At 38.8% G+C, this 24169-nt stretch overlaps 1 protein-coding gene across 2 annotated transcripts; it reads right to left on the minus strand.

The window, feature by feature from the left end:
* Positions 1-4404: 4404 nt before the first annotated feature.
* On the minus strand, positions 4405-19610 carry zbtb34 (zinc finger and BTB domain containing 34). Of its 2 annotated transcripts, none has more exons than XM_068703721.1 (2): positions 19458-19610; positions 4405-11089 (listed from the first exon to the last, which is right to left on the minus strand). In XM_068703721.1, the coding sequence occupies exons 1-2, from the start codon at positions 19473-19475 to the stop codon at positions 9527-9529; spliced, it is 1581 nt and encodes a 526-aa protein (XP_068559822.1). In that variant the 5' UTR covers positions 19476-19610; the 3' UTR covers positions 4405-9526. The 2 variants fall into 2 exon arrangements, with proteins under 2 accessions (XP_068559822.1, XP_068559823.1); XM_068703722.1 differs by lacking the exon at positions 19458-19610 and adding an exon at positions 17665-17727.
* Between the last annotated feature and the right edge of the window lie 4559 nt (positions 19611-24169).

The raw sequence follows: 24169 nt of genomic DNA on the forward strand, positions 1-24169 counted from the left end.
ACAGACTCGGACATCCTCGGGTTTGGTACGGAAACTGCATTCATCTGGGGGAAAAAGAAGAGGACGACGTCATAAGACTTACATAGATACATGCATACGACTACTACTATAATAACTACTACAACAAGCATACTGTACTATGGTATTTATTAAATTTTTTTATGAAATACTATACTATGACATTTTGATTACATATTGTACTGTTACATTTGATGGCATTTTTATGGCAAACAATAAGACATTTTTGTGGCATACTATTCAATTCAAATCAATTTAATTTGTATCGCTCAAAATCACAAATTTGCCTCAGAGGGCTTTACAATCTGTGCACATACGACATCCTCTGTCCCAGGACCCTCACATCGATACAGGACCCCCCACACCAAAAAAAGGGAGAGCAACAGAGGGATCCCTCTTGGACAGACATGCAATAGATGGCATGTGTAACTGAATAAACAACATAAACTAAGAACATTTTATGGTATAATAGGACTTTATCATGACATCCTATACTATGAAATATATGTGACACATTATACTGTTACATTTGATGGCCTTATCATGGAATACAATACTATGACATTTTTTGTGACTTTTCTTATGACACTATACTAGATCATTTTATATGGCATTGTATACTATGTAATTTCATTACTCACTATACGGTCATATTTTTTTGTATATTTTGTACCATACTATACTATCACGCTTTTTTATGGCATACTGTACTAAGACTTTTTCCTGACATTTTTATGGCATACTTTACTATGACCTTTTCATGACATTTTATGGCTTAGTATTCTATAATAACTTTTTAAAAACAGAGTTTACAAAGTGCTTCGACAGACAAAGCAGCAAAAGCAAGGCAATAAAAAAGCAGAAAGCTCAACAGCGAGGCCCAACAAAGCACTACCAACTATAAGAGTTACGTAATGATAAAACAGTACAATAAATACAAAATAAAACCAATTGATATGATAAAAATGAACTACTAAATAAAATAAAATAATAACTATGGCATTTGCTTAATATTATTTATTTTATTGGTTTATTTTGGTAGTTAGCCAAGAGGTTATTTTTCAGCTGTAGTACCTGTAGAGATGTCACAAAGGACAGAATATAAGATTAAAATGACAAAGTAATGCATAATTTTCCCTTTAAAAAGCATGCAGAAACAAACACAAAAATGTATATATTGATTCTTTTATGAAATAAACTATGACTTTTTTTGTGGCATACTATACTTTATTATATTTTCAATGTGTAACTTTACCCCACTTCTCTGATGGGATTCATGTTAGCTTCCAGCTGGTCCTTAGTTTTGCCTCCAGCTAACACCATGACGTAATCTTGACATAACACATTGATTCTCCAGCAGCTCTCTCCATTCTTAGTTTCTAAATCCTACACATTGTTCTTTTGAGTTCAGCAGTTATTAACTTCACTATAACTTAACATTATCTGTGATTGGTCATCTGTGGTTTACAATAACTGGAATGATGTAGATCAAGCTTCATGTGATCAGGTTATTCTTACTGCCTCACCCATACTACTGTCCTGTTGAGACAGACAGGACAAAGAGAAAAAAAGTTATATACAAATTGTATAAATATATACATACATATAATATATATATATATATATATATATATATATATATATATATATATATATATATATATATATATATATATATATACATACATATAAACATATACATACATACTGTATACATACATATATATATTTGCATTCATTCAGTCCGCTGCATGAAAGTGTTTATCGTTGCCATGTGCAAACAAGTACCAACTGACGTTAGCCTATATTAGCTTAGTTTAATAAAAACGAGTAGCATACTATTACAAATCGGTATTTTTTTACTAAACCAATTACAACTACCAACAGTCATACCTTCAAGGACCTTAATGTATTGTCACATATTGTCAAATAACGAAAAATAAAGGCTAAGCTGCCACGGCACCTCTCCCAAACAGTGGCAGCTGCCGTGGCAAGTCGTGGCAAGTGGCAACTTGCTGCAGCAGCTGAGATTGTCACAGGAAGTGCCTCTACTAACTGCCGCTGCCACAATTTGAGCTTGCCCTTTCTCGATAGTTTACACCATTCATTGTTTGTTGCTTAAAACAATTGTTTGAGTGAGTCAGGCCGAAAGGTCACTGTCAGACATTAACTTCCTTAAATTGTCACCTTACGTAGTTAGATGTTTACATAGCTAACCATATTTCGCGTTACAGAATTTGTTAGCTATGGCGTTCACGAACGTTAGTTGACAGATCTCGCAAGAGTCTGTTGCTGAGACAGAAGACGGTCTCGAACAAAGTTAATTTTGTCCGGAAATGTCTTTCTAAAAAATGCCAGTTATATTTTCAGGACGTTCGGAAGATAAACAATATGTACTTTGTTGACCATGGGGGCGAAAGAATCGGCCATAGTCTGTGTTCACGTTCACTTCTCCCATTGGAGCTAATATACTCCGGACTTGCCGTAGGACTCCTAAAGGGGCGTGGCAGTGGTGATACCCACACAGAAAACTGACTCTCGCTGTGCCGTCTCCTCTTCTTTCTGAAATGTCTCTGTTAACACTCTTTTGGTTGAGATACAGTTTCCAGTGGCTTCTTACCTAGAAGGAATTCCCCCACGAATAAGCGAATTTATAACCACAGGATTGTATTTTCATCTTGTGTAGGTGGGAACCCTCCACCTGCTTTCCTCTTCTTCTCCATGAGCTGCACTCCTGACTCCCAAATCCCTTGTAACGTGGCAGCATTACCTCATTCAGGGAGCAGAGAAATACAAAACATAGCACAACAGCCAAGCAGGCCAATTATGCCCCATTGTCATATGATATGGTGGATTGTGATTATCCTTGTCAGACACATTTGATGAAGGAATTGCTTCAACAGCAGCCCTATCACAATAATGACAAATGACGTACTGGTATGGAAAAATATTGTAAGGCTTCATCTAATTCAAAATGGGGAAAGTAAGCTATGGACAAACATCTAGCTTCTATTGTTTGGATTTAGTTAACTAATGGGTCACATTATCAGATTACAAGGCACAGAAACTTTAGTCCAGCAGCACTCAAATAATGCAGGAGAACCTGCTTGCTACAGGGCATATACTATGACACTTTCTCAACTGTGAGATGTGTGAGAAGCTTGGATCTTTGTGGCTGCATTGCTGTATGAGACAGACTGAGCCAAAGTACAACAAAATCGAAGGACCCACCAGCCATGTCCTTGTTGCAAATCTGCAATAACAAATCTAATCCTGAAAGTATTAACAAATGTGTGAAAGAGCTTTACCTATCATGTTCTCACTCCAGTCCAACTGGTAAAGTTTATTTTAGAGAGCCACAATACATCATAACCATAGAATGCAGTTGAGAATCTTTGTGGAAATGTGACAACCTCAGGTTTCCTGGCCTGATATTCTGTGGGTCTTTTTATTCTCAAACTCTATGGAACAGGGCAATTTAGCCTATTATTTTAGGATTATAATGCTTAAATTTAAACAATTCCGTCATGTCATTACCATTTTCAGCAAAGAGTAATGCTTATTTCCTATCATATGTTGCCAAGTATTATGTTGTTTACTGATCAGCAAGTGACAGTATCTTTGACAACATATTTAGGTCTAATCATTGGAATAGTTATTAATAAACTCGGTGACAAATTGCAATATGCAGTCTTAAAGAACAGTTGGAAACTATATCAAGAAAATGTCAGTGAAGCACATAGCTGGCAAATTTGGTGTTTTTTTAGTCATTTGGCTCCCTGATGGTCTTACTTTTTGGAAAAACCTACAGACAGGAGGCTGTTGCACAGCTGTGCCACTTTATGAATATATTTCTCCCTTTGAATGCATTTTTTTTTAAACAGTAAGGACTGGAGCAATAAAAGTGCTGAGGATAGGGCAGACAATCTGACTGTAGATCCAGCAGGGAAAGGAGCCTGTTTGGTGATAAATGAATGTTAACACCAGCCATCTGAGACTTAAGCATTTCATTTAACAGTATGTTTTAAGTCGTAAAGGCCAACTGCTTTTGAGATATACTCTTGTTTACATTAAACTGCAGATCTCCTGGTACTAAAGAAGAGCAACCTTTCCAAGTTGTATTTGTTGAGCTCTAGCTCCCTCTGGAGGGCCACAGGAGCACATACATCACATATTCATATACAGTATGCCAGAAACACATTTGACCATATTTTGGATGCCTTGTTGTTCAACACAATATAAACAATACTACTAATGAGAGAATTACTGACTTTTACAACCTTTTTTGTTTGTTTGTTTTTTGCTTTGGCTCATTTGAGTTTGCATGCACATGTAAATAAATAAGTAAATAAATGCATTTTTGAGAAACACAAAAGACAAATCGGAGCCAAATGAGCGTCTTTATTTTACAAACGCATTATTCTATTGACATTTTTTATATAATAAAAAAGCAATTTACAAGCTTAAAAACCAAAACGAAGCAGCACAGAATGATTATGAGTAAAATATATAATTTGAATAAATATATTTTATTTCATGCTATAAAATAAATTCATAAATGGCAATAGATACAACAAATCAGCTCTAGCTAGCTTCATTTACTTCATAGATGTACAAAACAGTAGAGTTCTGAGGTTCACAGTTGGGTTGTGAGGTTGTGTGTAGAGTGGACAAAACAGGAGTTGGGGCGTTTCTGCTATCATGGCTCAGTTCACGATCTCCAGTGCTCCTCAAGCTTCAGCTCTGTGGAACGTATGGGCTCATTGAGACCTTGAGGCAGATTGTTTGGGAACTACCGACTGAGAAATTGTTTCCCCACCTGAAGAGAAGTGCACAATTATACTATGGACATAAGCAGTGTGTCCAATGAGACCACTTTTAACACTATATACCCTGAGTTCTAAGCTTTTTTTTTTTTTTTTTTTGCCTTGCCACCAAATACATATGAGCCAGAGACATTATAGTGCAGAGTTTAGGGAGTTGTAAAAGTAAAAAGGAGCAATAGCTTGACTGAAAACGTCCCCCTTGACCTGAACAACTACGACTAGTCTCAGCGCCCGTGGAGCCAAAGGAAATCACTGAACCTCAACATGACAACAGATAGCCCACTCCCAAACAGTGGCTATACAGCCCAAAATCCCTTTCATTATTTGACACAGCTGGAGGTGCAACTCTGAACAGTGCCACTGAGATTGATGACTGAACCACACGCTCAGTTCTTGTGTTGCCGTTTACTGACTACCACTGGATGTTGATGAGCATTTAGAACACCAGCAAGCAACACCGCCTTTTTCCATTTATATATATTTTTTTTTCTGAAGAGGAAAGTCAACCTGTCCAAAGTTTCAGAAAATATATAAAAAATAAATCAATATCAAATTGTCCTGGTCCTATTTCCATTCAACGGCTCCCTGACATTCAGTTTGTTTGATATATGACAGGCCAATATTTCAATAGGCTTGATGATCCCAATACACCACTTTTTAAAAAGGTTATTGCTTTTTCTTATAATACACAGTGGACAGAAACTGACAGAAAAGCTATGGAAGACTTAAGATTTTTTTCTAAGCCTGTATCAGTGTTTGTAAACTACCTGAAGTGAGTTTATTATAAAAAGAATAGGACGAGCTGCAATTTCAAAAAGTAGTCTGACAGCCTTCCCTGTAAACACTTCCTTTTGATTACTTGTGGCCCACAATGCATCTCCTGTGTGGAACTAAGAGGTGACAAAGTCGATTTGAGTGTGTGTGTCAAGTTCAGTTGGTTGTGTAGGTGTGTTTCACAGAAGTAACGATAGTTCATGAAAAGCATTAAAATAATTCCCCCTCCATTCACCTATGATGATTACATGGACTTGTTTAAAAAAAATCGGACTAGTCTAAAAGCACCATTTAAGGGGAAGAGGTCCCTACCAAAGAGGCTGTTATAGCTGAATCCTTTAAGGGTAACTACAGAGATAAACTACACTTCCCGGATGGAATTGGTATTTACTATTAAAAAAAAAAAAAAAAATCCTGTAAGTGCACAATCGATGACACAAATACAAAAATAAAGTTACAGAATCCATTGGCAATTTCATACAATTTTGTGATTGAGCAACGTGCAATTCAGCGACAGTATATGGGGATAAGCTTCTTCTGATTTCCCTCCATAAATATTTAGTTTATTATCTGCTAAATACACAAGCAGCTGTTCCCTTGACAGATGCTCCAAGAGAACAGAGAGGAAGTAGATTTGTGTTTCTCATGCATCTCCTTCCTACATTGAAATGCTTTAAACTACCGTACATCGTTGAGATTGTCCTCAGTGGTTGGAGAGGAGGGATACAGTGTAGTCTCTGAACATGGGGCGACGGCTTGTCGGGAACAAGTCGGCCTCATTTGATTGTAAGCAATTGCTACAAAATCAGTTAAACCTTGAAATCCATTCTGTGACAATAAAAAAAAACAAAAAAAAACCCAGATCAAATGATAATAAGCAAAAACAAGGGAGCAGGACTTGAGCTGAAAAACAACAACAAAATGAACAAGAATGACATGAATTAATTTCTATTCATTCTCAGTAACACTTTACAATAAAAGATGTGGCCATATTCTATTATAATCTCTCTATTCAATCCATTACAAAATGAATGAGGCACAGGAATCTAAGTGCCAGAATCTAAAATGTAAAGCTTGTGGCAAGGCACTAAGTTCAAGATGCCACTTTTTTTGTAAAGTATTTTCTCTCTTTTGTTTACATTGGCTTTAAACAATTACAATACCTATTGCACACCTTTTTTATATCGTCAGCTTTTGTATGGCTTAATATATTATGTTATTTATGACTCCACTACTTAATGTCTTCTTAGCAAATTGTTAAAATTTTACACAAGTGATTGTTATAAAGCTGGGAAATGTACATTCCTTACAAATAGCAATGAACTAGTCCTACATTAAATTAAGAGCCTAGTTTTCCAAATGAGCATTCAATTATGCCATACAGTCAAAATGTACGGTTGAAAATCACCTATTAGTCTTTGGTGTGAACTCTTGGCACAAAGTCCTTTTAGCAGTTTGTACCCATTAATCACAAAACATAACCGACAAGAAGCTACGCATTTCCTCCAGGTTTTTCTAGGTGAAGGGCAAGAATCATCATAGGCAGATTCAAATTAGTCAGCTACTGATTTTGGTGAGGTCAGATCAGCTGCCAAACCTGCACACGACATCAGCGGTCGACAGAAAAAAAAAGAAAAAGAAAAAAAAGGTAAGAAACATTCTACTGTACAGTACTGAACAGGTTGACAGACTGCGGGTGTTTGTGTGATAAATCCTTACATACAGAGATAAAAGAAAAGCTAGCTATACAGATTTTTGCTAAATACTCCTACATTTTGGTTTGCTTTCTTAACTGTCAATGAGTGAAGATGATGACCGCACATTCAGTGGAATAAAAGGGACTGCGCTCTTGACAATCGACAGAAGCAACAAAACACAATATTCACCTCCCAAACGCACACAAAGTAAAAAATTATATGGAAACTGTAAAATGATAAAAAATCCAATTCATTGACACAAATTCCGCATGGACCACGTGGGACAAAATACAAGCATATAGCAGGTGCTCTTCAAAAAAAAATAAGGTATTAAACAGCTGGATGGCAGATAAGAAAGCAGGATAGCACAAAGAGGACCACCCAGCTGAGCTTTAAATTTCTTAAATATGACAAGATAACCATTCAGGCCTTCTAAGTGCCTCTTATGTATTTACTGTGAAAGCAGATTCCTTTAAATCCCAATGGAATTAAACCCAAGTCTCTAGATACTAACAACAGCCCCGTCCCTGATCCCCTGGTATAGATTAAATGTGTTGCAACATGCACGACTTGAAGCCAAGAGTATTCATGTGATTGCAGAGTCTCATCAAAGTTCACAACGTTTTTACTCAGAAGAAAGATCACTGCTGTGAAGCCAGTACTACCCTGACACTACTGCATCGATGTTAAGACAGAAAATAGCACATTTTCTCAATGGCACAACACCCATCCCGCCCACTAAACTCTGCAAAGTGCATCAATACTTTGGATCAGCAGCTACCTCTAACGACATTTACCTATTAGCCTTTAAGTCTAGCTTTGCTTCACATCTATGTCACCAGCATGAAGTAGGATCGACAAATGAGGATAACTTGTTCCAAAGTCTGCATTTGACCGCAAACAATGCAGAGAACAAAGATTACAGATCAATCGTCCCGTCAGAAAAGGTAGAACAGAAAGAAAAAAAGGAGACAAACCTATAGCTCCTTCAAAAAAATGGAAGAAAAACCATGTCCAAATGGCTGAGATTCCTTTGTTCTTTCTATTTGCATATTATTCAGACTAGTATACTATATTGATTTATGTGAACAGATACAGAGCTGTTCTTATTGTGCTGAGTTGACAATGAGTACTCTTGTCTCCGACAGTATTAACCTAAAAGCCTACCTCAGGACTAAACAATCTACACATACAATAATTCAGTATAAGTCTGCCATCAGAGTATAGAGGAATACAAATGACTTCACGGTTGGACGTCTCACCCATTACATGGATGACAGGATCGAGAACCACACTTTGGCCAAACAGAGTGAGATCTCCAGTAGTGATCAGAGACACAATTCTTAAGTGTTGAGTAGAACAAATGTTATAAAGACCGCAAAATCATATCTTGAAAATATGCAGGGCCATTTTTTTACTCTATTGTCTGCATTTGCCAAAAATCAAACACAAGGAAGCTAGCAAATGTTATGAATTCCAAACATAGCACCTTCTTACTCCTAGTTGACCATGAAACAGTTTTCAAGGACTGTGTCCCTGATCCATACAATCAGCAAGGAATATTTCCCCTAAGTATCAAGGCTTTGTGTTGAGAGAATATTCTTTACAGGGTTTGGCAATAAGATAATGCACATACAACCTAAAAACGGATTTCAAACGGTGAACACATTGGTGCCTAGTAGGTTCTTGGCTATGAGGTAGAACCTGGTGAGTTAAGTTAAAATACTGTCTGTTATGAGTATGTAGTTGCATCATGAGGTATTGAACGGATATGTTACACGAAGCTTTGCACTGGCAGAAAAATCATTCCTTGTGAGTAAGTGACCTCCTGTGGCCACATGTGCAAAAACAGGTCAGGTAAAAAGGTGATATGACAAGCATCTTACCAGAGCTTTCACATTATCAATTATTGCAACATGCCTATATAACTCTGTAAATATGTTTTAAAAAACATGGAAAGATAAAAAGATAAATCAATTAGGGGGTCTTGATTATTGGGACCTCCTCAAAAATAGTAAGTTGTTACTCCCTTTGCTTGAAATAATCACATTTCTATAAAGCACCCATTTACTCTCCGCATTCAACATCTAGCTTTCACAAAATTGACAGGAACCCAAGAAATGTCTATAGTAGAGGGAGCTGATGAAAAAAAAGTCCTTTAAGTTGAGTTGAGATAAACATTTTTAAAGCTTCCTTAAGCTGAAGCAGGAGCTAAAAATCACATCTTGATGCTTGAGCCTCTTCTGGACTGCATTTTGAACTCTCCTCCATATCCGGGGCGGGTGCCTCTTCTGCATATTGCGCCTCAAAGGCCATCACCTCGGCCGTATCCTCCTGGTCCTTCTGACCTGAGCTTCCCTCCGTCGTCTCTGGAGAGTCTATATGATTGCTCCCGTCTGACGCTCCCATGTGCTTCTTCCTCAGGTGCTGGTTAAGGGTGCCCTGAAACGGGAAGCATTTGCCACATATCTGACAGTGGAAGGGCTTGTTGTCCGTGTGGCCACGGATGTGGTACTCCAGCTGGTCTTTCCTCGTGTACTTCTTGCCGCAGAATTTACAAACAAACGGGGTGATTCCCATGTGCAGGCGCATGTGGCGATCCAGGCTCCCCTTCTGGTTGAAGGTCTTTCCACAGTAGATGCAAATGAGTCTCTCATTGTAGGGGTACCACTGGCTTCGCAGGCTACGCTCTCGCACGTCATTCTCCAACCCCGTGGCTCCCACGGCTGATTCGCTGTCGTCCGAGCCCGGTTTGATATGACTCAGCACTCCTGCTGGGATGGCCACGGGGCGCTTTGCCCGGGCTCGTCCACCTCTGTAGCCACTGAGTATGGAGCGGGAAGGACTGGAGTTGCTAAGGTTGACAAAGCACGGGGAGGACAGCCCTGAGTAAGAATAGGCAGCAGACTGGATGACAGGACCATAGGAACCCACACTAACAGCCAACACCTGCTCTCCATCTACCAGCTCTGTATGGTAGCCATCATCACCGGCTGAGGAGCTATCTGAGTAAGTGGGCCTGTCGGTCTTCTCTATCTTCACATGCACATCTGTCACTTGCCCATCTTTGCCGATCAGTTCCACTTGCTCCGTTTCGGCCTCCATGGGAGCGTCATGCTCTGAGACACTATCGCTACTGCCTCGGTCCGACTGGCCTTCCTCTGGCTGCTGCCGGCCCCGGCCCAGGCCTTTTCCTGCCAGCTCGAAGCGCGCTTCGTGTCCTGCCTGAGTCTGCCGGGAGTAGTATGGGGGGGAGATTTGGGTAGGGTTTACAAAGAGGTTGCTGTCATTGACCCCATTGCCGCTGGTCTGCGAGTCATCCTTCTCTGGGCTACAGACGCCAACTGGGAGGCTGATCTTGGAGTGGATGCTCTCCAGGATTTGGGTACACTTGTCAATGATGGCCTGCATCTGCAGAAAGCTGGCAGCCGTGAGGAAACTGATAATATCCTTGAGCTGCAGGGACATGTGACCTGTGTAGCAAAACGAAAGGAGCTGCTCAAAAACCTCAGGGCTTTTGATGACCGAAATGGAGAGGCCACTCATGGTGCTGAGAGCCGAGTGGTCACGAAAGTAGGGTGAACTTGCTGCCAGCACAGCCTTGTGGGCTCGAAACGGCTGGCCTTGAATGTGAACGATGATGTCGCACAGCTTCCCTTGCAGCCGCAGCTCGTTGAGCTGGGTCAAAACAGTGTTACTGAACTCCGGCACATCGAACTCGATGTAGCTGCCGTCGTCCATTTCTTGGATATGTTTCTCCAGTTTGCTGGCTGCCTGATGAGAAAAGGAAAAAAAAACACATTCGGTTTTTGAACATCACATTCGCAATGCAAAAACTGTTATACCGTATGAATAAGACAAATGAGAAAGTAGGTTGTTACAGATGACGGTTATTTTTCACAGTACTGTATATGACAATTTATATGCCAAGCATTTTATAGACTATATCTGAGTAGCCTATAAAGTGCAGCCTTAACTAATTTGATATATTTTGTTGGAGATATCGTTAAACGTAGAATAATTTTGGACCTCATCAAACTAAATAGCCTCGGTTACGCTCTGTGTTGTTACGTCACCAACATTTTAGTGAACATTTTAGTCTTGCTGGGTATGCTGACGGTAACATGTATGGCGATGTGTGTTGCCCTTAATGTAGGCTGTTTAAAACATAATATCAGATCGCTAACTGTAAATAAATGAACAATTTTACTTGCAAAAGTAAGATACATGAATGCATACTATCTCCAAGATCAGTATGCGGTCCAATCAAGGCATTTTTAACTGATTGGTATCGGCTATATTGAGCTATTGAGCACGATTCAGTTCTTTGTTTTATATCAGCTGTCACACAGGCATTTTTAACTTTAACTTTCATGCACAGCAACACAACAAGTGTAGCCACCGTCAACTCCGTAACTCCCTGCTGTCCGTCTGTCTTCCACTCCGCTGCACTTCTTGTGCGTGACGAAACACCACACATCATAAACGAGAAAAACACAGTACGATACTGTTTATTTAATTTATATATATATATATATATATATATATATAAAATATTTCCGTCCGGGATGTTGTGGACTAGAAATATAAAGTTACATAAAATGGATAAACTAAAGTGAATGTCAAGTACCTCAACATTATACTTAGGTACAATACTTGAGTAGACCTAATGTACTTAGTTACCATTGCTAAAGCACAAAAGTTCTTCGTAGATATAGCCTCTCTCAGAGTGCACCAGATTAATCCATTTAACTTTAAAATGTACAAGATTTTCTTCTGGAGGCGCATGCCCCCCAACCCCCTAGAGGATCCAAGGACCACCCACCATAGTCTCCAAAATCCTGTGGGAAACACTGGTGTAATACTAGTTTGTCCCCGTGATAAAACAAACGGCAGGCCATCTTTACCCGGTTGAAAGCCAGAGGACCGTCACTGTGAAAATACAAACAGTAGCAATGTGTTGTTTATGGGACCCACGAGGTTCTGGGCTGGAGCAGCCTCTCAAACTCTGTGTGCTAAAGACGCTAATGTAGCTAACTAGTTTCTTTCCAGCCGTCTCAACACAGCCATTTTGAGCACCTGCAATGTTTTAGTCAAAATATTTGCAGCATCACTTATGAGTAAGTAATATATTCCAATATCAATATTTTTGTCCCACTTCATAATTTCTCCTCGCCAAATTTGTATTCTCGCTAGTCATAATGGTAATGGTTAGAAATTGTATTTCAAGGTATCTAGAACTTAAATTGTACTGGTCAAAAATACATTTAAGCTAGACTGGATATATATTGTAGATATATGTAATTAAATTCTTCATAATTTCATCCTCAATTCAATTTTTGTTATCAACATTGTCATTTCAGATGTCCACAGCGTCATTCTTCCTAGGAAAAATGACGTCACTTTTGCCATTAATGTCTATTGGGCTTTCAATTACATTTTTGATAACTAGAATGAACATTCTGATTATCTGAAATATAATTATTAATAGGAAGGCCCTTTCCATTTCAGATATCTGGTACTAGTCAGAACTGAAGTGTCATTTTGTTGTATTTAAAAAAAACATTTTTCGATATCCACAACAGATATCCACAATACACTTCAAACCATCATGGCTGTCTGTAATGACATTTTTACTAGTCACAATATATTTTGAATATTCAAAATGACATTATGGGTATCTGGAATGGATTTTCCTTTTGGATATCTGAAATTAAATTAGATATCAATTGGATTGTATAGAACTGAAATGGAAGTTTTAATGAAATTCTATATAGTTAGTCCTCCACTACTTTCTAACTTGACTGGCTAAAAGCCTATCAAGACGCTTAATATCTGTATGTTTTATAATATTTTTGTCCGGGGTGATATACCCCTGGCTCTCTTGTTATTGTTCCATTTGTAATCAACCCGCTGTATACTGAATCTGTGTTCTTTTGGGAAAGTAGAGATAAGTAGCCAACTAGTGCTAAATAATATGATGCCGTGGGTTGGTTTTCCTCCCGTCTTATCTTATTTTTTGAGTCACCAGCCGCCACTGATCCTTCACCATTATTGCAAAACAGGAAACTGAGAGGTAAGTCGATGAAACCATATAGGCTGGTTGAACACAATGTACCAGACCTATATGAGTGAAGCCATAAAAAGGTAGAAGCAATGCCGCATTTGGCAGAGGAAGAAGAAAATCTGGTTCTGCTTGGCAGTTGAGCATGTAGTTAAGCTTTTCTTAAAAAGCCTTTTGTAAAAACACGTATTACAACGACTATAATAACATACAATACAGCCAACAGCAAGAAGGAGGCTTCAGGCGATCAGCCAGCCACCACCTTGTTGAGGTATTTTCTGTTAGCATAGAACAGTTCGCTGCACAGTGCTGCATCACTCGTGGCCAGTTATGACAAGGTGTCATGGACATAATATGTGAAATTAAATATTCCAATATAATTCCAATATTCCAAATGATCTTTTTGGCCAATTTTAACAGCCTTAGTCATCAAGCATTAGTCATTATTGATTTATTATCAATAATGACTAATTCAATATTATTGAATTGCCTGATTATGGTTAATGCTCGTTGATCTCCTCATTCCAACTGACAACTGCCCCTCCCTACGTTAAGATATTTCATGGCACACAAGTCATAACATTCACGCTTTGACTGAATCGCATTTTGGAAAAATGATAGACCAGATCCCCCATGAAAGGTAATGCTGGTGGCATACTACCCTAAAACAACAGTATGCTGACTTGATCTGGTTCATCATAATTAACAGACATATAGACCGTTCCTTCTCAGCAGAACTAAACCGAAGCAGCGACTGTGAAATCATATTGTACTGTACCTACTGTGTGATTCTGTGTTTAGAGCAAATACTCCTGTGTTGCAAAACCATGTGTCAGTTCTCCAGCTTAACCCTTATCTCCCCCCACTCCATCTGCCCTTCTCCCATCTCTCCCTCTGCACCTCCTCCTCCTCCCTCCCTCCCTCCCTGCCTGGCAATTCAGCATGATCTTCTGCGCAGAGTCCCTATCAGCACTTTGGTTACATAAACACTTTCTCCAATGGCCAGAGCTTGCCAAGACACCTGTCTTACAAACCATATGTTCTCATCCTGGCCCAGGAGAGGGAAAGAGGTAGCAAAACAGAGAATCGCAAGAAGGTGTACTGTGTATTATTTTCACTCCCCCCATTACCAGCCTTCAAATACAGCATGTTCAGACACTAAACACATCAGCAATGGCTGCCAACAGCATGCATACTGAATGGAGCCAAGTTGAAGGGCAGCCAAAGAATGTATGCTTAGTAGTTGAGATGCACATGCTGGGTGAGGGTCACATGCTTGGCTCACATGGGGAAAAACTGAAAATATTTAAACTCAGCTCAAAGATTTCATACAAGCTGAGTACATTGTGATAGTTATGGTCAGCAAAACTCTGGCGGTAAGACATCACCTAAAGCTGATAACTAAGGCACGTCACTCAAAAAAAGAAAAAAATATGAGAAGAAAAATCAAAGTCAGCAAGCAAGCATTGTATGCTTTCTTCAACATCAGCAGCATTTCACATACTTTGAAAAACAGCTTGTGGGGCAGACCAGACCCGGAACAGAATTGCTTAACAAGCAAAGGTTGGGAGAGCAATTTCAAACAGATAGTAAAAAATAAAGATAAAAATAGACTAAATTCTGATACAAAGGGGAAAGGTATGATGTGAGGAACATTGCTGGTGTGAGAATAAAATGCTCAGTATGCAGAGCTAAATATTGTATGCTTAGCCTTTGGGTGTGTCCTCTTATTCTCTTAAACAACTGGAAAACAAGAAAATGCTCATCTTTCATTTAAGCCTACTCACATGCTTATCAACACAAGTGGAAGACATGAGCCCCTCCTTGTTTTATGTATACTTTTCCAACAACATATTCATATTCAACAGAATTTCACACTACTATTACACTACTAGTGCAGTGAAGTAACTTTGCCACGATCCCACAGTCATGTCTTTCTTGGTTGTAAGGTGTTGCTCAAGGCTAAGAGATGGCAAAATGGAATTGAGTGTGTGTTCTTGGATTTTGATAAAGAAAAAGAGATTACAGTACTGTCCACAAGGACAGGCAAACCTTATCTTTCCATTTACAACATCTGCATCCACTACAAGCAACAACAGAGTAACTAGTTGAAAGGGTACCCGGTTGACCCAAAATAGTCTTATCCTGCCCTCCATAATTCGCCTTAGGGCTGGGCAATATGACGGTATATATTGTCAAAATTTTATAAAATCTATTGTTTACATTTTTCAATATAGTTTCTATCATGGTATCAAAAAAACAGTGTCCGAACTGCGCTATGTGTGATAGGGTTATTGCAAAAAAGGATCCGCCATGTGTAAATATGACGCCATGGTATTGGGATTGGAATTACGAAGTGGGCGGCAGAGAAGATTGTTCTGTTGTTTTAATGTTGTATGTTGATTTCACTTACGCTACACTGGTTACGAAACCATCTATATGTAATATTGATGCCTCTAAAGATTCGACTTCCCTACAGTCGGAGCTCCGGTGGGAGGTGGAGAGCTCAGCAGCAGCTGCTCCTCCTCTGACACCAACACCACGCTGCTAGAAGAACTGTTGCTGGGCCCGCTGGAGGGAAGAAAGGCCCGGGAGAACCAGAACCAGGACTGCGTGGGACAGAGTGTAAAGACTCTGCTCCAGTAACCATGAGAAGTTTTCTAAAGGGAATCTGGTATTTGGAAACACTACTGCTGCTTTTGTCCACAGGGATGCCAAAATCAACACAAAATGAAAGTTAATCGTTGTAACTATACTATAATAAAGAAGATTGCCACCTGTTGGTCCCCATTACAGGCCTATTTGGAGTGCAGGCAGTTTGTTGTTATTAACCGACACGTGACTTTTTTTTCTGGACTACCTACGGTACACCGAAAAGTGTTAGCACAGTGTTTTGTTTGTGGGAACACTATCTCTGCTGTACGACATACAACGGTTAACAGATAAATAAAATATGTATGCTGTCCACACCCCAGATAATAGATAATAATTAAATGTATAGCAGAAATTTCCAATTGTTATGAATGTTCACCATGCATGTCCAAATACATTGCAACAACACCAAATTACCACAAAGTAGGTCTATAATCGGTACATAAAACTACTCTCTACAGCTAACTTTGGTTATTGTAACTAATGATATAACAAGCAGTGAGGTTACGGTGAATATGCATCTTACATGCAGTTGACTCAGACCAAGATCTGTATGTATAAAGTATTATGGGCCTTAATGTCTGCCACCTGTCCTGTAAAATGCATTCATCAGCTGTTTTTGATTCATATTAGATTTGCTGTTCCTTAGAAATGTCTAGTCTTAAATCAGTACTTTTTATTTGTCAAGTATCAAATTCACACAAGAGTACACTAAACATAATAATAAAATGTGGTTATTTCATATTTATGTATTGAATTGCCAGAAAATGTGCTTTATCATGATATCGTTATCGAGATATGAAATGACCTATAACGGGATGGAAATATATACTGTATATCACATCTCGCCCAGCACTAATTCACCCTTTCCCTCGAGCAGCAGCTATCTTGTTTTTTGTCGACAATCAACCTTGAAGAATTTACAACATCTTGTTGGCAGCATCTAAAGTGCTTTTGATTACGAGCACAAATTATTTAGATATCATCCTACAATACTGCCTTTTCACCTAGAGCCACAGTTGCAATTGCAGATGGCAGTGATGCATTTGATGCAATACCCTTAAAACAGGTTTTATTACTGCCAAATGATCAGATTTTTCTAATGGTAGAAAATAATTCAACCAAGGCCGCCACCGTTTGCTGCTGACATGCAGGAATAGCCCTGCAAACGTCTACACTGAGTGTCACTTTTACTGTCTTATTCGGGTACGTTTCCTACGATTCCAAAATGTATAGCACATACTGTACATCACACTAGAGAGTAAATACTTGGAGACAACTTTTTTTCTTCTTGAGTTAGAAAAATGTAAAAATAGTAACATCTATATCAATAATTAAGAGAGAAATATCACAATATCATAGGCATGACATCTTTTACCAGGATAGACCACAGAGCAGGGTCCCCACTCTTTTCTAGAGATCATTTCCCAGGACTTTTCCAGGACAATTTCAGTGATGATCTTTAGCTGGTATGACAAACAGGGGTCGTGCTATACACTAATATCTATGAAATCATCTCTTACATGCTTTGCAGTTATAACAAATTGATCATAGAACAATACAATAATACCAACTTCTACAGTTACCAGCCAGCAGTAACTAATATTTACATTTGAAGAATAATGTAACTTACATAATTCAGAGTTTCAGCCACATAAGTAGTGATGTCATCCAACCTGCATGTGCTACCATCAGACGTAACTTGGGGATGTGTTCACAGCATTTCCACAATTTAACAGCCAATTAAAAAATGCTCTTGTCTCATCAATTGAAAGTTAATATGATCCTGAACATCCGTTTTGCAGAGCTTTGATAGATTGAGTAGTAGTTCATTAGAAAATAGGAGCATGTTGAAACTTCTGTCTTTTTCCTTGAGTTTTTCATGACTGTAAAATTGGTCAACTGTTATCCAGGTTTTCCAGGATGTGTAGGAACTCTGACAGAGCCCTGTTTTCACCAGATATTACTGTATGCACCTAAAATCTATATGCCTTGTATTGCACAATTACTAATTTCAGCTTGCAGTTCAAACCAATACAGTTTTACTGCTGATACCAAACTGAAATGGGACAATAAAAAAATAAGGTTGAATGGGTGTAAAGCCATAATGGTTGCTCATGCAAAAGCAGTAATTGGTTTGGCTCCACTGTGTTCTAACATGCCTTAGAGTTAAAATATTTAGGCTAGTTTCAGATGCAATAGTCATGGAATACAAATGCATGCTGTTGGGTTTCAAACTGAGCTTTTACCGCAGAAGATTGTTGGATTTCAGAGCAAATGAATGTCACATAAATAATAATAGTATCGGTGTACAGGATAAAATGCCAGCACTTTGTCCTTCCCTGCCATAACATCACCTACAATTACTTTACCGGGCACATTCATTGTTGGCAGACAGTATTAGGAATACTGACATATTTAATCTTTCAGCATAACAAATGCCCTGCACAATAAAATTGTAGGTAAGGTTGCATGTTAGTGTATGACATACTGCATATTAACAGGCCCGATGCCACCGCATTAACGTAGAGTGGGTTTAAACATGTTTTTCTATAGCTGGTCTTCCCTACGCGCAACGTCAACTTATTCATGAAGACTCTCATTTACCAGTTTTAGCCTCATCGTGCATGGACATTCATACCATTAGCATATACTGTTGATCCCATCGTACATGCATACAGTGCCGATACCTTTGGGAGCAAATGTGCGGTGTTTCAAACTTTATTGCCAGCCATTTCGTTAGTAGTTAACGCTAGTTAGCTATTGGTGGTGGTCGGGTCTATATACCTAGCTGAGCAGTAAAGGTTAACGTTACCTTGACAGTCACATCCACCTACTTTTGTATGTTGTTTCCACCATTTTTCATTTCTAGGGTAACTTGTAACTGTTATATATATTAACGTCAGTTAAAAAACTGCATCGGCTCACAGGGCCGAACCACAGAACCACCAAGCAGCACACAAGCACTAGCTAACTATAGCTAGCTATATTAGCTAGTCTACAATCGAGCAATTATTTCAGAAAAGAAAGCCCAACTTTCAGATAGACTTCACACTTTAACGCAGAGTGGATTGTTCTACGGTTTGGTCGTGCTTTCTCAGATTGTGATAAAGCTTGCCAACATGTTATAGTCTAGTAGCTAAGTATCGTCGAACGCGAGTGCAAACTATGTCGGCTGTCATAAAATAACTGACGTTACTATGCTATAGCTATCTTATGCTAACAGTTAGCGCTGGTTTAGCGAGCAACCATCCCATGTCAGCCAGTGCTAAGTAGCGGCTAACGCTTGCTAGCTTTCAGTTGCTAGCGTACGATCGCAGACAATTATATCCTCGTTGCTTTCATTGTCAGAGCAAAAGACGCGCCTACATTGCAAACGCATTATGGTCATAGGTGTAAGCAGAAGTTGGAGTCCATTAAACTCACCGTCTTGCAGATTAACATCAATAAACGTTGTCCATTCCCCTCAGTAGTTCGCTTACACTACAGCCAGGCCTCCCCCTCTCCAGTCCAGATGTGTCAGACAGTTGCTGCTGCAATTTTTGCATCAACAGGAAGTGTTCTTTTGGCTCTTTGCATTCATTCTATCAGTGTGTTTTGCGGCAGCCCCTCCCTTGCTCATGTCAGCGTTATGTACTAAGACATAATGTTCTGAATATGCGACGTGATGGAGAACGTATATACTCTCAAACATAAATGCGATGTACCCTACAGTCGGTTTCCAAATTGTTTTTCTACAGATAACATGGCTAACGTGTATACTCGTACTCTTATCTACTGACTACACCCATGCCATGGTAGCATACATAGGTCAGTCGCATCTGCTTCCACTTTACACTGACAGTAAGAGGGACACTACATATGTGTATTTACTTTGGCAACATTGTTTTTTGTTTTAAACTTTCATGCCAATAAAGCCAAATTGTATTTAATTGAATTGTGTATTTAGTGCATCTGTTTTCCTGTTTTGTAAATGTTGTAAGGTGCTTATTTTATCACTTAAATTTCTTCATTAAAATCCGAGATGACATTGGTCTATAGCTTTCCAGCTGTGCACCTGTGCAGCTGTGCCCACACCACCACGCACGCGTGCACGCACGTACAAAACAGAGAGAGAGAGAGAGAGAGAGAGAGAGAGAGAGAGAGAGAGAGAGAGAGAGAGAGAGAGAGAGAGAGAGAGAGAAGTTATGTCACTATTACTGTCTCAGAGGCATTGGTCAAGTCTACACCCATGACAAGCTTTGATCGTCATATTCTAGTTTTTCAGCCATTTGTAGTGTTTCATGGAAGTTTTTGGAATTAGTTGCACAATCGTTTTTTCTGAACAGAAAATGAATTCATTCTGTTCTCCATATATACCACAAAGGGGCGCCAGAGACTAAATTGATGACGAAACATCAACTTTGCATCCCATTCCTCTCTTTGATCATAATAGACAACTCTCAAAAGGTTGAGGTGGACCAGCATTATAAGGAAACTGTGCTATCCAACCAATCATATTGCGTTATACAATAAATATTAACTCGTTTATGTTTATTTTTTACCACAATGAATACCCGTTTGTACGGGTTTTCAGGTTATGGTGTGAATTATGTATGTTAACTAACTTTGCACATCAGGATTGATTACGTAATTGCAAATAAGGAAAATATTGGACACACAGCAGGGTTTAATGAGGAACTTCGTGAGAAAGACCAAGACAGTGGAAAAAATATTTTAGATCATCTGCATAGTTTTTCCATTAATTGAATAAACTGCAAAAATAACACAATGGGAAATTATTGCAAGTGTAACCCTCAGGCAGGATCCTAAGAAAACAGAACTATAATTGAGCTTTGTGGTGTTTGGACATCACCCAATGTAGACAAAGATGTAGACTAATGTAGACAAAGAGATATGTTTACTGTTGTAAGCACTTATATGTAGACTGCAGACTGTCGTTTGAATATAATAATCAAGCACTACAACTATAAAAAAAAATGTAAGCACTTTGCACATACAAAAAAGCTGGGCTTACAATATTGTGTATTTCATAATCTTACATTTTATTTATCAACTTTTATGTCTGCAAATTGCACATTGTATTGAATTGTGTATATTATGACACCACCCAGAGGTTAAAGTTCATGGCCATATTTCACTTAAATTTATTGTAATAGCTGCTTGCAAACAGTGGGTCTACGGTGTCTGTTTTTCTGACAGGAAAAGTCTTGTCTGCTGTCTACTGTTAGGAGCACTAACATGAAATGAATGTGTGCTGTGTGTGTTTTTTTTTTTTATTGAGTGTGAGTGACAGGTTGGCAGCTCAGGTGAATATCTGACCTAATCTGTGTGCAGGTGGGTGATCAACGTTGAGAAAGGAATCGCTTTGTCATTGCACGTGCTTCTTGTTAAACAAGTCCCTCCTCTATTCTTGGCCGTAATTTGCTTTTTTTTCTGCAGATTGATGCACAACTGAAGATGCAGCCAAGGTATGGTGATTAGAGATGGTTTTGTTGATCCGCAGGAATGATCATGGTATTGATAACATTTCAAACAAACTCACAATCAAAGGGTTTCCTGTTGAAGTTGTAATCTTTTCTGAAATGGGGCTTTGTTAGCTCAGTGTCATTTGGTTGACCAGGAATTATTTGGCGGTAAGCTAATGGAGCTGGTACTGAGTGGTGCAGAGCCAGGGATCGTATAGGGGCTCCAGGTGGTGTGGCCTGGGGCTCTGATGTGCTGCTCCTTTTTAATCCTAGATGACATTGCAAAATCCCCAAACCCCCTGCACCAGTATAAGACTGTATAGGAGCAGAGGCCAGATGATTTGTTTAAAGAGCACATATCATGTATCAAACTAAGGGAATAAGGAGCTCCACTGTTTTATGCTAAGCCTGAGACCATAGGTTATGTTTAATATGAAAGATAGGTCTTTATTTTTAATCTGAAAAGAACATTTCTGTGATTCTGTGAGTATACTCTAGTAAGACTAACAATACTAATTCGTTTTTTAATAATTCTGATCCTTCCATTTCTCTAATTCTGTTCCATCAATTGCAGTTATATATATATATAAAAAACATCATATGTGAGCCTTTTCTTTGGAATATGCAATGTTTGCAGTTTTATTACAATATTAAAGCTGTCAAACAATTCTGCTGCAATCAACAAATATCACTCTAACCGCAGTTTGTTTGGTAACGTTGAATAAGTAGTCCAATTTTTAAGCTTAACATGAATAACACATTGTTTTCTATGTGTGCCAAAAGTCCCAGAATACCTTGGCTGTCAGTGCTGGGGAGAACAATGGTCTCCCAGTGCTCCTGTCCAGAAATAGTCTATAGCTCACTGATGGAGAACATATTTCCCAATAGCAGGTGTCTGAGTCAGTCAGTGCCTGATCCTCATCATGACTGTAAATGAAAGGGCCAGCTCGTCCAGGTGCGGGAGCACCTCTTTGGTCCTCTCAGGTTTCTCCTTCATGGAGGAGCTTTTTGTGGAAGAATGAACAAGAGAAATATTGACATTAAAGTGTGTATTTTACAATTAAATCATATACATCAAACTCCTTTAGTATATGTAGTATTCCATATAAGAGTGATTTGCACTCCCGAGACAGTATCTATTCTATATAGATGATAGACAGCCTTTTATTAATATAAGTCTTGTTTTTGTTTTACAACACATAAGGTATATGAAGGTGTTACTCTTCAGTCCATGCTTTGTATTAGACAAACAGTACAAACAACATGACTTAAAATCCTTTTGTGATATGGAAGTGTACTATTAAACCAAACACAAGCTTATGAAATATTTATACAACACAATGATAGTCAGTTTGACATAGCTTCATTTAATTTAAAAAATCAGCTGGACTCCAACCAAAGCCATTCAAGACAAAACCTCAAAAGCTAAGAGAGTTTTACCAGTAAGTGCAATAATCACTTGCATTGCAAGGATAATGAGCTCTCAGATGTGTCATATATTTGCTGGAGAAATTAAGCCAATTTGTGGAAATGGTGGCCTGGGGTTGAGGGAATACAGAGTGGCTTGTAAAGATGAGTGATATCTGGCACAGCATGAAGAGAATGAGAGGTGTGCTGCCCGGTGCTTAGCTCAAATGAAAGCTCTGATTAGTGGAGCAAAGATCAAAATGACAGAGCGGTGGAGGCTTCAGCTGGGCCTTTGTTATTGATAAGTCTGTCATCTCTGCTGATATTGGAGCAGTAATGGCAGCTGATGATTAGGCCACTCCTGAGCTATTAACTACATTTCTTATCCTTTTACTGGGGCCCAAGAGAGCCTGTTTGAGAGACAAAGGCCTCCTTTATGAGGCTGGCTCCTTAAACGGCATCCACCTGACCTAAAAGGCACAACTGTTACTGTCTTTCTGCCAGGCCAAAGAAGTCAGAGACGAGATACATGTCAGAGGTCGCAGTGTGCTGCTGTTTGAAATTAAGGGGTTCTGAGTGAGTAAGCTGCTGAAAGACGGCTGCAGCAAAATTACAGAAAATTGGCTGTTTTGTCAACATTTCATCAGAAGATTTACAGAAAGCTGACCCCAACCCTTTCTCTCCTCCTCTTTCACAAGGCTAAGGAGATTGAGTGGGTCAGAATTGACTGACAAACAAATCTCTTCTTTATTTCTTTCTCGCTTTCTCTTTCCCACTCGAGAAGTGATATTCAATATGATCTCCTTTTAATGATCCTAAGTGGCTGAAATTACATATACTCAACACATATTGTTGAGGTTGTTTTAGTCTGATTCAGGGGCACACAAAGGGCATAAAAGGTAGTCATCAAAATGTTTCAGTTCCTCAATGAAAAGAATAATAAGTATTTTTGTATTAAGATACCATAGTGTACATAGATCCAGTAGGCCTACATTCATTTTAATATTTAGCTGCTAATATAAACGTGCAATATGATGGCATTGGACGATTTCCATGTGTGACCTGGGAGAGATAAGAAGGGTTATATATTTTAAGTCGGCTTGCTAGTGAACACTAGATCTGTAATTCCCAACTACTTGTACTCCTGCTGCTGCAAACATGTACATGGGGAGATTGTGGAAAAGCATAACTTATTTGAAAAAAAAAAAAATTATGATTGATTCGAAAACATAATTTGCAATTGAGAAATTAGCAGACGATTAC

This window comes from Cebidichthys violaceus, unplaced genomic scaffold, assembly GCF_023349555.1.
Source record: "Cebidichthys violaceus isolate CVI_PGR_0920_01 unplaced genomic scaffold, fCebVio1.0.p SCAF_9, whole genome shotgun sequence".
In the NCBI taxonomy this organism is placed as follows: domain Eukaryota; kingdom Metazoa; phylum Chordata; class Actinopteri; order Perciformes; family Stichaeidae; genus Cebidichthys; species Cebidichthys violaceus.